A 15194-nucleotide genomic window follows, 5' to 3' on the forward strand; every position below is an offset into this window, starting at 1 on the left:
TGAATGGTAGAGAAGTTTAACTGACTATGGTTGCATTTTGTCTGAACGTTAGCAGCATGTATAACAATGTCCAAAAAAAGGACATCTGTCATGGGGTTGTTTCACCTTGTGTGCACAGAAACCCATGCTAATTCTAAGTTTTTTTTTTGTTTGTTTTTTTGAGGGGGGGGGGGGGGTCAATAGGGAGGCAGATAAAATGCCATCCATGTGCAAAATCATGAAACCAAACAGACTTGATGTGGCCTGATTTACCTTGTCCCATTAGCATGCTCTTAGCCAGAGTACCGCACACAATTACACAAATATGCCATCATTTATATTGATGTTGACAGTTATAGTAACCCCTTCACCATGAAAGCCCCATGAGACTGCCCAACTTTCAGCATCTGGATTCCTTTCCTGGTCGTGGGCCACATCACTGCACTGAGAGCCCTTCTGGGTACACCATCCTGGGGACCCCAAAAACAATGCAGAAGCACTGTCTGACACGTGCCCAATTAACTAACACATGGAGAGCAAAATGTACACAATGAAAAGGGTTTTATTTCCATTTAATGCTGTATATGAATAGGTAACAGAAATGATAGCGTTACAAATGTCAGGCGATTTAACCACAAGTTTTTTCGCCACTAAGGGTCGCCCCTGTTGAACCAATCCTGTCCATCGCTGCTCCGTGTGGCAGGACTGTTCGCCTATCTCCAAGACCTTCCCTCCATCGTGCCTGGATAATCTTTATTAGGAGACTCCTCAATCTAAATGGTTGGCATTTATATAGCGCCTTTATCCAAAGCGCTGTACAATTGATGCTTCTCATTCACCCATTCATACACACACACACACACACCGACGGCGATTGGCTGCCATGCAAGGCGCCGACCAGCTCGTCAGGAGCATTTAGGGGTTAGGTGTCTTGTTCAGGGACACTTCGACACAGCCCGGGCGGGGGATCAAACCGGCAACCCTCCAACTGCCAGACGACTGCTCTTACTGCCTGAACCATGTCGCCCCCTGCACATCTTTCTCTCTCCAAAGTGACTAATAAAATATCTTCACAACCTTATAGCTTCACAATCTTTTCAATCATCAGGGCTTGATACAGGATACAAGATTGGCAGACCTACTAACCATTTCAAAATTTTACTCTAACTCTTTCCTATATAATCTTAGATTAAATTGGTTCCCTATCTTCTTCGTTGTAAAGAATAGTGATTTTGTTTAAACCCCACTTCAATGACCAATCTTCAACTTTACTAATAGCTTCTTGCACCTTCTTCACTATAAACTCTAAATGTCTTCCTCTTTTCCACATTGCACCATCATCAGCGTAAATTCACACTCCAGTATTTGTATTTATATTTGAAAATACATCATTAATCATGACCGAAAACAATAAAGGACTAATTTTACTTCCTTGTGGAGTACCATTTTCCACAATGTATTTCTTTGAATAACATCTTCCTACTCTAACTTGACTGAAGAAATCACTGAAGAAATCCTTTATCCATGGGACTAAGCACACACCAGAAATAATTGCTTTAAAATAATTACAATATGATACAAGTGGGTGAAGGGAGTATTTCAGGCACATCCAATTTAAACAAGCAAGTGACAGGCTCTGTGAATAGGCACGCATTAAGCCAGGAAAAACATTGTGACAGATATGCGGTAAGGCAGGCCTCCAAAGTTTGGAATCATTTTGTTTATTCAAAAGATTGGTGCAGAGTTAATGCACAGGGTGCTTCTTAAATTCTCGTTACATCAGAGAACATACAGCAGAATATAGCAGTGTAGCAAAATTACATTTTACATTTTAGTAATTTGGCAGACGCTTTTAATCCAAAGCGACTTTCATAGTTTCTTCCACAAGTCAAAGCATCACATCCATAACTAGGAAAATACACATGAAATGCTGTTCTAAACTTTATATGTTTATATGTTCTAAACATATAGTCAAAAAATCTTTTTTTAAAATCTTTGGGGTTAGACAAGGGGGATAGGGATATCAGAAAGGGGGGGGGGGCTGGGGGAATCAGGAGGGAGGACTAAGGTAGAGTTTGAAAAGGTATTTTTAGTCTGCGTCGAAATAGGGGGAGGGATTCTGCTGTCCTGACAGTGGGAGGCAAGTCATTCCACCACTGAGGAACCAGAACGGAAAACAGGCGTGAACGTGCAGCTCGACCGCCAGGTGCACGTAGAGAGGGAACCATAAGGCGACCAGAGCTGGCAGACCGGAGTGGTCTAGCTGGGGAGTAGGGAGTGATCAAGGATTGTATGTAAGGTGGGGCAGTCCCCTTAGCAGCCTGAAATGCCAACACTAGGGTCTTGAATCGGATGCGTGCGGCAATAGGAAGCCAGTGGAGGCCAGCGAGAAGCAGGGTGACATGAGCCGACCTGGGCTGTTGCTTTTACTTTTGGGGAGGGGGCGTAGGAGTGGTTAAGGTACATGACTGGGACCGCAAGGACAGTGGTTCAATCTCCAGTGTAGCCACAATAAGATCCACACAGCCCTTGAGCAAGGTCTTTAACCCTGCATTGCTCCAGGGGTGCATTGTCTCCTGCTCAGTCTAATCAACTCTACTTCACTCTGGATAAGAGCATCTACCAAATGACATTAATGTAATTTATGTAATGTGCATAATTAAGCAGTTCAAACCAGGGTGAATGTTCCTGCAGCTCAGAATCAAATAAACAATGCTTAAGTAGAGCAGGCAAATTCAATTCAGGCCCTGCCACACAAGTATCTAAAATTTTTAATTATGTTTTATGAAGGGGGGAAACTTAATTGGGAAGATTCAGGGGAGTGGATTCTTTATGAAAGTTTTGTTCGCTCAATTTCATTGAACAAAATCTTTGGTGGTACTGCTAGAAATCCAACAATCAAATAAAATAAAAATGCATAATGAACAATGATACGTTTACAAGTCCTGAGGCCAAATGCAGTATATTCTTACTAGGAAAAGATGAGGAAAGAAATGTAAAGAATTAGGAATGATAATTTTTTGTGGCGGCGGGGCAGGGTGTCAGGATGCAGTTGGGACTCAGATCTGCCCACAATCTGCGATGGTGACCTTCTTGCTGGTCTTGCCCGACTTACTGCCACAGGCTTCAATTTTCTTCACAACATCACTCCCTTCGACAACTCTCCCAAACACAACGTGCTTGCAGTCCAGCCTGAAACAAGAGACACCAAACTGAGAAAGCCGGAGGGCAGGAGGGGATTTATCATTTGCATGACATCATTGAAACCCCCCAAAACAGCGCTGGCACCATGTCCACCTGCATTCATATGATGGAGAGGCAGGTCAGGTTTACAGGTTAATGTAAGCTCCATGCTGGGAGAAATATTTGTTGTACAGAATAGAAAGCATATCAGCCAGTAAAAGCAGGACGCATCCAGCATGCAATGATCCCATGCTCACTGATGACCGATAGTGGGAAGCACTTCCGGGGGGGAAGCGGGGGGCTCACCATGCGGTCTTATCCGTGCAGAGGAAGAACTGGGAGCCGTTGGTGTTGGCTCCAGCATTGGCCATGGACAGGATGCCAGACTCTGTATGCTTCAAAGTGAAGTTCTCATCTGCAAACGTTTCTCCATAAATGGACTTGCCTCCAGTTCCATTATGGTTTGTGAAGTCACCACCCTGCAAAAAGACAGGGAGACATGATTGTGATTTTTAGAATAGGGAACAACGGTAGAAATGATTACAGAAATCTCACACTCAAAGGGAAGCTAGCTGGAGCAGTGATGCCGTAAGACTGATTAGAGGTGCAACGATACCATTGCTTCACTACCAGAGTACTGACCAGAGTAGGCTACTACAGTTGTGTTCAAGAAAATAGCAGTACAACATCAGTAACCTGATGAACCACTGTTATTAGTAGTAGTGATATTTCTGCATGGCAAATACACTACTACATTACATTATTGGCATTTGGCAGACGCTCTTATCCAGAGCGACATACAGTTGATTAGACTAAGCAGGAGACAATCCTCCCCTGGAACAATGCAGGGTTAAGGGCCTTGCTCAAGGGCCCAACGGCTGTGCGGATCTTATTGTGGCTACACTGGGATTCAAACCACAAACTTTGCCTGTCACAGTCATTTACCTTAACCACTATGCTACAGGCCACCCCACATCTACAAGGAAAGTAATAGAAGAACAACAAACCCAACTGTCACTAATAACTGACTAATTGACAGGCTGAGATCGGAGGAATAACTCAGGAGGGACTCCGTACCAGAGCCAATGATATACCAGTGAAGGGGAAGATTTAGAAAAATACCACCCAAGCCGCCCAAAGCACTTTTGCCCAGAATAATATTATACGCATGTCATTATCGGTTGTAGTATGCTCTGCATCAAATTTGCCGATGCAGAGCATGAGTACATGGGGGCTGTATTGGTGCCACTAACAATGCATCAGTATTATCGGTTACCATACAAAAGATGCAAGATTACATTACCAATTTTCTCTCCACACTGCTCCCTCTCACTACACAAAATGTAAAGCAGTACAAAGAACTCAATATGAAGTTACACTGAAGATGCAGAATTGTATTCATTCATTGTTTTGTAAGCCTGGGGACTGTCCAGGGGTTTCAGGCATTGTGGGAACTGAGTAACAGGCCAAGCGTTTCAGGGGGGAGAGGAGCTGTTCAACAAGAGCCTTCAATCTGCTGGACAGGACATGGTTGGTTTTTAAGCCTTTAAATAATTCTATAGACCAGGGGAGTTTAAACGTACCTGGAAATGGATTGGGCTGCATTGACAAAGGGAGTATGAACCCTCCTCTCTGGTTAAATATTTGTTTATGAAATCAGCAGGTGAATGAAAACCATTCAGCCCTGCATGGGACATGATGGGGAACGGCTTAAAGCCGAATCTGACCATGCTCCTTCATCACTTTAGTCTGCCAGGAGCAGAAGGACAATTCCTTTCCACATCGAGAGATTTTCCTGGCCACTGTCGCCTGAAATGTGTTTGTGAGGGTCTTTCTTTGAGAATTCAGCCTTTTGTGAAATCTACTCAACCGCACCACTCACTCCCCACTCCGCCCTGCCCCACACCACTTAGCCTACCTGACACATGAATCCAGGGATGACACGGTGGAAGGAGGACTCCTTGTAGCCAAAGCCCTTCTCTCCAGTACAGAGGGCACGGAAGTTCTCTGAGAGAAAGAGGAAAAAATTAGAAACATTAGAAAAATTACCTAACCAGTCTTACCACACAATCACTTCTGACCCAGCTAATGCAAAACATTTTCACAATGTTGCCACAATGTCAATTGTCAAAATATTTCAGTAACATTGTGATAACATTTTGCGTCAGCCGTTTGTCTGTTAAAGCACAACATATCATAGTTCCTGCCGCTTCGGCCGATAATTATACAATGACACCGCATTAGCATCGGAAACGGATCAGGCCAGGTGGGCCCACATTAACAAAGAAAACCCCATTTGCACAATGGAAACCACCACATTACCCCTCCAAGTGTCTTTGAACACCCTCCTTGATGTCATCTATACAAGGAATCTACTGCATGGATTCATGGGATAAAGGCATGGAAATCTGCTGCATCCAACGCAACTGGTCTGCCTTCATTTTGTCAGCAGAGCTTTGTTTTAAACTGCCTGTGAACCTTCCATGGGCAGTGCTGAAAAAAAGCAGTGATTTATAGTTTCTTTCATAGGTCTCAGTAAAATGGCAGATACGATTACACCGTGACAATTCCAGGGTGTGTGCCCAGTCAGCTCATTCAGAATTTACCACTCTGATAAAGATGTTATTTTAGTCCAAGATGTTAATTTTGACAGAGGTGGATTGCTTACCTGCGGTCCTGGGGACAACATCAGCCCTCAGCTGTGACGTGGGGAGACAGGAAGGAACAGAAAAGCGATAAAAAAAAGATCAAAAAGCAGAACTTTTTGTGTTAAAACACTGTTACAAGACCATAGTAAATCCCTTCCTATCGCTGAAAAGGGCTCACTGACATGCTGAGTCACCCTCTGCCTGTGTTTATAGTCGTTAAATTCAAAATATACCGTTGATGGGCCGTCACTCTGCATCAAAACATTGTACAGCTATACAATAATACAAGCTCATTGTTCAAAATTGGTTCCAATTGCCACAGCCAATGGCGTCGGGGCTTATTCTCATTGTTCGCTGGGAGCTGCCCAAATTGCACTCCAGACAAGCAATCACTGAAACTCTGTATACTATTGCTTATTATCCAAGTGAAGACTACATAAAGTTCTAAAACAATTCCAGTTCACTTTCGGTAGCAACAAGCAAATTAGCCATAGTTAGCTCCACGAATTTTGCTCGGATATTTGTTAGCCTTCTGTGAAAGCTAATTTGCTTGTTGCTACCGATAACAAACTGGTATCGTTTTATAACTAGATATGTATCCTCGCTTGGATAATAAGCAATAGTACAGTTTCAGTGATCGCTCGTCTGGAGTGCCATTTGGGCAGCTATACGTTCCTTTGATCTCTTTACAGGTTCAATCATGCGTGTTTAGCAAAACAGTGCATTGTGTGAAATACCATACGAAATGACTTTCATATTGTGGGTTGAACACAAGGTTGTAATGGATAGCTATTAAACAGGATGTAATGAAACCTCAAATTGTCACTTCCTTATATTGATGTTAGCTAATGCTATATTTTGCATACTTATGAATATTTCGACCAGTTTGTGTCTTCCTCTCTAATTTTCTCTGTCGTTCACTGAAAAAATATACCACCAGGAAGCATTAAGAGCAGCATGCAGGTATATTTCCAAGTATGCAAAGGATTTCTTAAACCTGACTAAACAAACATAAGCGTATGCTAAAGTATCCGACCAAGTTGGAGCCAGTTCTTAATCCCCCTCCCATTCCACATGCCCTCATGAATTGTTCAAACTCATTCTGCAATACATATACTGCTCCAAAAAATTAAGGGAACACTAAAGGGACACATCAGAGCTTGATGAACGATTTATTCAAGTTGAAAATCTTTACTGATGGACATTTTATAATTTGTTGAGAACAAAATGACGTAACAATGGCCAAAGGAAACATCAACCCACTGACGGATGGATTCAAAATCACACCGAAAAGTTTAAAAAATGAAATCACAGGCTGATCCAACTTGTGTAAAATTTATCACGGCAACCCATTATGTGACTCAGAAGTGTGTATGGCCCCCGCGTGCCTGTACACACTCCCGACAACGTCTGGGCATGCTTCTGATGAGTCGGTGGATGGTGTCCTGGGGGATCTCCTCCGAGACCTGGATCAGGGCATCAGTGAGCTTCTGGACAGTCTGTGGCGGTACTTGGCGGCGTCGGATGCACCGATACGTAACGTCCCATAGGTGCTAAAGAGAACAGGGTGCCAATGGCGGACCTGCCAATTCCGGTGGTCTCTTGCGAATGCCGATCAAGCTGCACGGTGCTGGGCTGTGAGCACAGGTCCCACTAGAGGACGTTGGGCCCTCATGCCACCCTCATGGAGTGTGTTTCTGACAGTCTGGTCAGAAACATGCACACCAGTAGCCTGCTGGAGGTCATTTTGTAGGGCTATGGCAGCTCCTCCTGTTCCTTCTCGCACAAAGGAACAGATACCAGTCCTGCAGCTGGGTTGGATGTGCCATCCTGGAGGAGCTGGACTACCTGTACAACCTGATTGGGCTGCAGGTACCGCCTCATGCTACCAGTAGTGACAAGGACACTAGCAGAACACAAAACTAGAGAAGAATCAGTCAGGAAGGATAAGGAGAGAGCAATTGGCAGTGGCCACCACATGCAAAACCATTATCGTTTTAGGGGTTGTCTTGCTTTTGCGTCTCCATTGCACCTGTTGTCACTTTCATTTGCACCAAAAGCAGGTGAAATTGATTCACAATCACTTGTGCTTCCTAAATGGACAGATGGATATCCCTGAAGTTTAACTGACTTGGTGTTACTCTGTGAGCAGTGCATATTGCCTCCTTTGACAGTGCATTGATTCACTCTTCAAGCGCAGAGCATTGCATTAGAAGAAGGCATCAAATTTGGATTTGAGTCCAGCCATTGTCTGCAATGAAACCACGTGGTGTCGGCTTAACATTATGGCAGGGCTGCTCAACACTAGGAGATTCATTCATTCATCCATCCATCCATCCATCCATTATCCATTCACTCACCCACTCATGCCTATGGACCATTTAGAATCTCCAATCAGCCTAACCTGCATGTCTTTGGACTGTGGGAGGAAACCCACGCGAACACGGGGAGAACATGCAAACTCCGGCCGACGGGGATTCGAACGCAGGACCTCCTTGCTGTGCCGTGCCGCCAATTTCCGGGAGATCAACCACCCATACATTCTGTCCTTCCATAACAACACACACCTCATTCAAACATCTATAGATCTCGTTGAGTTACCAATTAGCAGAATTATGTGCGCCAAATTAGCGTTTATATAAGGTATATGAAATAATATGGTATATGACGTTAGATCTCCAGAAACGGGGTTGGGTTTCGCTGCATTATGCAGTCTGTGAGCCAAAACGCTGCAAAAAATTAGCAAAATCAATCAACTCCGAGTGATACTTAAAAACAAGATGTTTCATTTAATAATTTACATTTTTAAAACAGAACTTGTACTTTCAATAGAAAATGCAGCGCATATAATCTGTTATGTAGTGTAAATTTCAGCCGATTGCCAGTAAGGCTAATCTTAACCCTTATGGTATGCCTGCTAATTACCTCGCAAGATCATTAAAAAATGAGCGACATTCGTTTTTGTGGAAAAAGAAATTGTCAACACTTGGGTGGCATGATTCATGCTTATCTTGAGAAAATGTAAATGAAACAAGGTTCATAACTATTGAGGTTTGTCGTTTTGCGCGAAACGCGTAAAATGAGCGTTTAAGCAAAGTAAATTAAATAAAAATGAATTTTATCACATCAAAACGCCACATAAGTACACTTATTGTCCACAAGACGTTAATTTAAGGTTGCTGATATTTTAATCTAACGTTAATCTACTTTGAATTTAGGCTTCGGGTTAAAAATATAATTTCCAGGATCACTTTTCTTTTAGTGAAACTTGGTGTAGCGTTAACGTTATCTAGCTACGCCACGCGATAAATGCGAACACATGCATCCCCTTCTCCAGCTTTTCTTCCGTGATGGAACGCGCAGTAGCCCAGACTTGCTCGACCACAGCCCCACCCCTGACACACCCGCTGGATGTGTTGTAATTTTCCACTCTGCGCCAAACATGCTAACCGACTGTTCCAAGTCAACTAAATGGCGACAACAAACCTCCTTTCAGAATACATTCTTTGTTGCTGCTGCACAATCGATAACGCTACCTACGTGCGGTCCAATTTTATGCGCTAGCTAGGGTACAGAACCTTCCACGAGGGAATTCGCTTTTTCGCAAGAACATAACGTTACAAGTTTGGTTAGCTCGGAATGACACTCGGTAAATGAGGTATCCTGCAAACGCATCCGATTTAAATTTAGGGAAGACCACCACCAAATCAGTAATTACACGCAACCAATTAATGAAAATTCGGATTTGCCATAAACACGAAAATTGTTCACTTTATACATAGCCAGAAAACCAAAGAATGAGCGAAAGTGAAATGCAACACTGAAAATGTTAGCTAGTTAGCTATATTGAATAAAAACGATGGTAGCTGTACCAGTTTGCCGATTGGCACTTGCTGATGCCTCTGACCTCAGACCCTAAAATGGCATCTTGCATTGAAAAATAAACGAAAATGGCGTCTAATAACTGCAGGACTAAACCGAGGAAACGCGCTCAAACAGGGGTGGGTAGCCAAATACCGGATGCACAACACTTAACATATAGACGGCTAACTTAGCTGCTGTAGGTATCGACAGCACTAAACTAAATCCGAAAGAAGGCAGTTCTTTTAACACACTGCTACGACCCATCTTCCAAGATCTGTGTGGCTAACTTAGCTGCTGTAGGTATCGACAGCACTAAACTAAATCCGAAAGAAGGCAGTTCTTTTAACACACTGCTACGACCCATCTTCCAAGATCTGTGTAGCCAACGTCACTTGGTCAGTCCACCTCATGCCTCGAACAGTGTGTTCACAGTTAAACAAATGTGATGGAAAGGCTGGCCGATCAGAAGTATATACGGAATCTCAGGGTTCACCACTAAACAGGGTTATTCGTGCATATGGAACACAATCACTTGGCCAACTACTGTGCTTATGAACAAACAATTAAACGCTCAGCTACGTTAGCTATTGAACCAGTTAGAATACACACCTGCTGTAGAAAAAAAATACATTTGCCAGGGTATTGATCTAGGCAACTTGCATGATAAATAAGACACATCTTGCAAAATGCTTAACCAGCTGTTCCGGTAATTTCACGAATCTACTCGGCTAATTATCTATACGGTTACCCCGCGCAGAAAGGTAGCAAGTAAAACTAATGAATGTGACTAACTAGTTAGCCAAGTTGGTTGGAAAACTATCGAAGTCCTTGCTAGCGATTAGCATTATTTTACCTCCATGACAATTCTTCCGGCACGTTTGCCTTCTATAGCGATGTCGAAGAAAACCTTCGGATTTGCCATATTTAACGTTGGTGATTCCTCGTTATCAGCCTTCAGTAAATCGGTGCCGATGTACTGGACAAGAAAATCGGTGCCGATTTACTGGACAAGAAAACGTGCGAGCGTAAATAAAGGCATCTAGAAGGACTGAGGAAGTTTGAAACATGTCAATAACCAATGAGGAGACTCGAGCCCTGTATGACAAAGTGCTCTCCCAATTGAAATTAGTGCGTAGATTCAGATAAGGTCTGTAAAGGGACAGGGCTGGTTCCATGAAGTGCATATCTTACCATGTCATGCTAAATAATAAAATACGGAATATTTTTAGGTTATTAATAAAGTACTTGCTTTCTAATGCCAGTGTTACTTCAGCGTTATGTCAGTACCTTTTTCTGTGGTGTTCAGCAGAAATATAATTTAAATCATATGTTGCTTTCGTGTCGTTCCTTTGATCACTTAAGCTCATTAACATTTCCGAAACACTGAACCCACCCATCTCCTCGACACATCCTATAGAACACTGGTCTCACTCATCAACTCATCTACACCTATCACTGATCTTACATACATATCACCTACCAAAACACTTCGTCAGCCACATACACCGCCCTACATCGCCGAGCTACAGTGGTCGGTTGTACTACAGTGCAGCCCATGAGTTTGGGGTGCCTGTACCGCAAGCGCAGGTAAACCCCTCTGCCCTGTGCCGTGTCCTGCAGGTGCCTGGTGAAGTGGCTGGAGGTTCGCTGCGTCTGCCCCATGTGCAACGAGCCCACCGCCGGCCGCCCAGGGCAGAGGCACAGCCTCGGGACGCTGCTGGACGAGCTGGTGTAGAGACACGCCGCATCCACGCCAATGGTACACCGCCGGCGAACAAATCAGACACGCCAGCAACGAGCAAGAACGCGGAACAACCCTCTGGGCGGAGACCCCACACTGGCGACGAGTAAGGAGAACGCGGGAAGAACAGGCTGTCAAGAAAGCTTTTTAAAAAAACTCTGGGAACTGAGGCTTACGATGTGGACAGTGGGACTCAACCAAATGAGATTGAAATGTTCCTCTGACAGCGGCAGTTCATCTAGTTCATACAACACATTTGATGAACCTTGAGTCTGGATGCAAGGGATTACAAATAAATGTAATTTACAGGATGTTCCTGTTCAGGCTTGTGGACATGAAGGAAATTGGAACTAATATGGCAGTGCAATTATATATGTACAATGACCATGGGTATGTATGTACATACGTATTTCTGACTTAACTGTGAGCAATTATCATCTGTGAAAATTCATTTGTTTATTGAGACTGGCATTTTTTTGTAAAAAAATATTTCCAAATAAGAATATGTTGTGTGTACAAAAGTGAAACTGAAAAATCACTGGAAACACACACACTGATTTGTGGGGAGACCCCGGGGCCAAATTTTCTTGGCACATTTTCTGTATGCATTCACCAGGTCTCAGGGCGTGGAGGGCCACAAACCAGCTCTATCTCACAATGCACTGCCATTCGGTAAGCTTCACACATTCCCGAAACAAATACAGAAGTGTTAATTTTTCAGAAAATACATGAATCAAAGAAACCAAATGCCTTGTGTTAACTTGAACAAAATTAACAGTTAGCATAGTGGTAGTTGTGGGGATATATACACTCAGTGAGCAGTTTATTAGGTATTGATCAGACTTTTAGACTTATTGGTCTTCTGCTACAGTAGCCAATCCACTTGGAGGTTTGACACATTGTGTGTGCAGAGTTGCTTTTCTGCACACACTGTTGTAATGTGTGGTTATTCTGTTACCTTCCTGTCAGCTTTGACCAGTCTGGCCTTTCTGCTCTGGCCTCTCATTAACAAGGTCTTTTTGCCCACAGAACTGCCGCTCACTGGATGTTATTTGTTTCTCACACGATTCTCTGCAAACTCATAGAAACTGAGTTTCTGACATTTGGTCTAAAAACATCTGAACCTCTTGACATGTCTGCATGCTTGTATGCATTTAGTTGCTGCCACATGGTTGGCTGATGAAATATTTGCATTAACAAGCAGGTGTACAGGTCTACCTAATGCAGTGGTCACTGAGTGAATGTTTTCTTTGCTGTGGGGTAACTAGCATTTACATTTTTGGAGCTCTGGTAGAAAGCACATGTACTCTTGTCTCGGCATTCACAGAAGAGCGACACATTTCATATTTGTGCATTTCAAGGTCAAACAATCCTTATGTGTGATTCCAGTCACTATCCTTTCTGGTTGGAGTCTGGGCAAATTGCACTAAAAACCAGCATGGAAATCAGAACTCCTACTTACTAATAAGCAAAGGAGGATGCTGGGGGGAAAAAAATCCCAAAAGCTTTAGAAGTGAACCTGCCTTGTCAATTTGACAGTTTGGTATTGAAAGTTGCCATGATAGGATAGGTCAGTCTGGTAGCTTAGCAATGTGATTCATCTACACAAGATATTTGTGTAGATGAATTTGTGTGGGCCAGGCAACCACAGGCTCAGAGACCTGATATCAATAGTTTTAATTAAGCTTGAATTTTACCCAGTAAGATGGTGACCGGAGGGCAAATCCAAGAAACTTTCTTCAGCTCACAGAAGTCAGTCTAATACATAGTGCTGTGAAAAAAAGTATTTTCCCCTTCCTTTATTACTGCATATTTGTGTCACAGAATGGTTTCAGATCTAAATGTAACATAAGACGAATGGAACCTGAGTGAACACAAGACACATTCTTTAATTTCATTTGTTCAATGTAAAAAATGTTTAATACCAATGTACCCCCTGTGAATTCTGTTTATTGAATATTGCAGTGTGTCTGACTGTAAAAGAAAAGATGTGCAGATTGAGGAGTCTCCTAATAAAGGTTATCCAGGCACGATGGAGGGAAGGTCTTGGAGGTAGGCGAACAGTCCCGCCACACGGAGCAGCGAGGAACAGGATTGGTTCAACAGGGGCGACCCTTAGTGACGAAAAAATGAGTGGTAAAAGTGCCTGACATTAGTAACTCACACATTTCTGTTACCTCTTCATATACAGCATTAAATGGAAATAAAACCCTTTTGTTTCATTGTGTACATTTTGCTCTCCATGTGTTAGTTGGGCGTGTCAGACAGTGCTTCTGCATTGTTTTTGGGGTCCCCAGGATGGTTTTTCGAGAAGGGCTCTCAGCGCAGTGATGTGGCCCACGACCAGGAAAGGAATCCAGACGCTGAAAGTTGGTAAAGTCTGCCAGCTTAAACAACCACTTTTTCCATCAGTCAACATGAATATAAATTATGGCATATTTGTATAATTAATGCTGAGCCATATCTGTGGTTTGCATACTGTACTTCATGAAGCTTATTCGGGTGTTCCTTTTATTTTTTCTGTAGCTGTATATAACTACTTGTGGATAGTGATTAATTTTCCATCCTCCGGCAGTTGAAGTATGAATGAAAGGACATGACCTGAAAGGAATATCCAGATATTTAAATGGAGTGTAGATAAAGCATTTGTGCGAGGTGCTCTGGCTAAGAGCATGTTAAAGGGAGAAGGTAAGTCATCCCACATCAAGTTTGTTTGGATTCATGATTTTGCAAATGGATGGCATTTTATCTGCCTCCCTATTGACTCCCCCTGCAAAAAAAATTATAAATATATATATAATCGACTGAGCATTAGCATGGTTTTCTGTGCAGACAAGGAGACATTTGCACTGTGTAACAACCCCAGGACAGATGTCCTTTTTTGGACATTGTCATACATGCTGCTAACATTGAGACAGAATGCAACAATAGCCAGTTCTATTACATTATTGGCATTTGGCAGACACTCTGATCCAGAGCAACATACAGTTGATTAGACTAAGCAGGAGACAATCCTCCCCTGGGGCAATGGAGGGTTAAGGGCCTTGCTCAGGGGCCTTATTGTGGCAACACCGGAGATCAATCCACCGACCGTGGGGGTCCAAGTCATGTACCTTAACTGCCATGCTACAAACCACCCCCCAACTCAGAATGCCCACAGGTATTCATCATCCCTGCAGCCTCTATCAATTCAGAAGTGAGCAGGAAAGGCAAGCCCTACAGACATGAATCAGAGGAAAACCACTCATGCACAACTTCAGCAGTCACGATGCAGTCCCCCGATTGGCCAACAGAGGAAGCAGATGAGCAACAAATCATCCTGCCAAATTCCGTTGCATTGGCCCAACCAACACCCAAGAAAATACATCTGATTGTAGGGTGTGTATCAAGTAGATTCATTTCCATTTCTTATCATACGATACCTTCCATTTTCCAAACATACACCTGGTTACCATCCTTTACACTTCTCTTCTAGAGCAAGAACAGCCTAGCTACATGGTTCAGAAAAGCACAAGAGGCAATCTGCTTTTGTTGAAAAGGATTTTAGAAACTTCGGCACATTGGACTAAGCCTACACCAGATACAGTACTATATCTATAACAGCAGTAAAATAATTGCAATATGACAAGTGGGTTGTGTGTGCATTTTGGGCATATCCAATTTAGACAAACATTAAAGTTGTGGGACAGAGCAAATGTTACCGTGTTTGCACTGGGGGGGGCGACCTCTTTTGGCCAAATGTCAGTAGCACAGCCACTGCTGCATTGAATCCTCTTGGG

At 43.1% G+C, this 15194-nt stretch overlaps 1 protein-coding gene and 1 long non-coding RNA gene across 4 annotated transcripts; one reads left to right on the forward strand and one right to left on the reverse strand.

The window, feature by feature from the left end:
* Nucleotides 1-1684: 1684 nt before the first annotated feature.
* Nucleotides 1685-10660, reverse strand: LOC133141664 (peptidyl-prolyl cis-trans isomerase-like). Of its 2 annotated transcripts, none has more exons than XM_061262249.1 (5): nucleotides 10528-10660; nucleotides 5831-5861; nucleotides 5081-5169; nucleotides 3469-3641; nucleotides 1685-3171 (listed from the first exon to the last, which is right to left on the reverse strand). In XM_061262249.1, the coding sequence occupies exons 1-5, from the start codon at nucleotides 10594-10596 to the stop codon at nucleotides 3039-3041; spliced, it is 495 nt and encodes a 164-aa protein (XP_061118233.1). In that variant the 5' UTR covers nucleotides 10597-10660; the 3' UTR covers nucleotides 1685-3038. The 2 variants fall into 2 exon arrangements, with proteins under 2 accessions (XP_061118233.1, XP_061118234.1); XM_061262250.1 differs by lacking the exon at nucleotides 10528-10660 and adding an exon at nucleotides 9683-10508.
* Nucleotides 9287-13642, forward strand: LOC133141666 (uncharacterized). 2 transcript variants are annotated; one of them, XR_009710115.1, is made up of 4 exons: nucleotides 9287-9811; nucleotides 11295-11805; nucleotides 12032-12087; nucleotides 13381-13642. It is a non-coding gene; the product is annotated as an uncharacterized LOC133141666 (long non-coding RNA). The 2 variants fall into 2 exon arrangements; XR_009710114.1 differs by lacking the exon at nucleotides 9287-9811 and having other exon boundaries at nucleotides 11101-11805.
* The last annotated feature ends 1552 nt before the right edge of the window (nucleotides 13643-15194 follow it).

This window comes from Conger conger, chromosome 12 (assembly GCF_963514075.1).
Source record: "Conger conger chromosome 12, fConCon1.1, whole genome shotgun sequence".
NCBI lineage: Eukaryota > Metazoa > Chordata > Actinopteri > Anguilliformes > Congridae > Conger > Conger conger.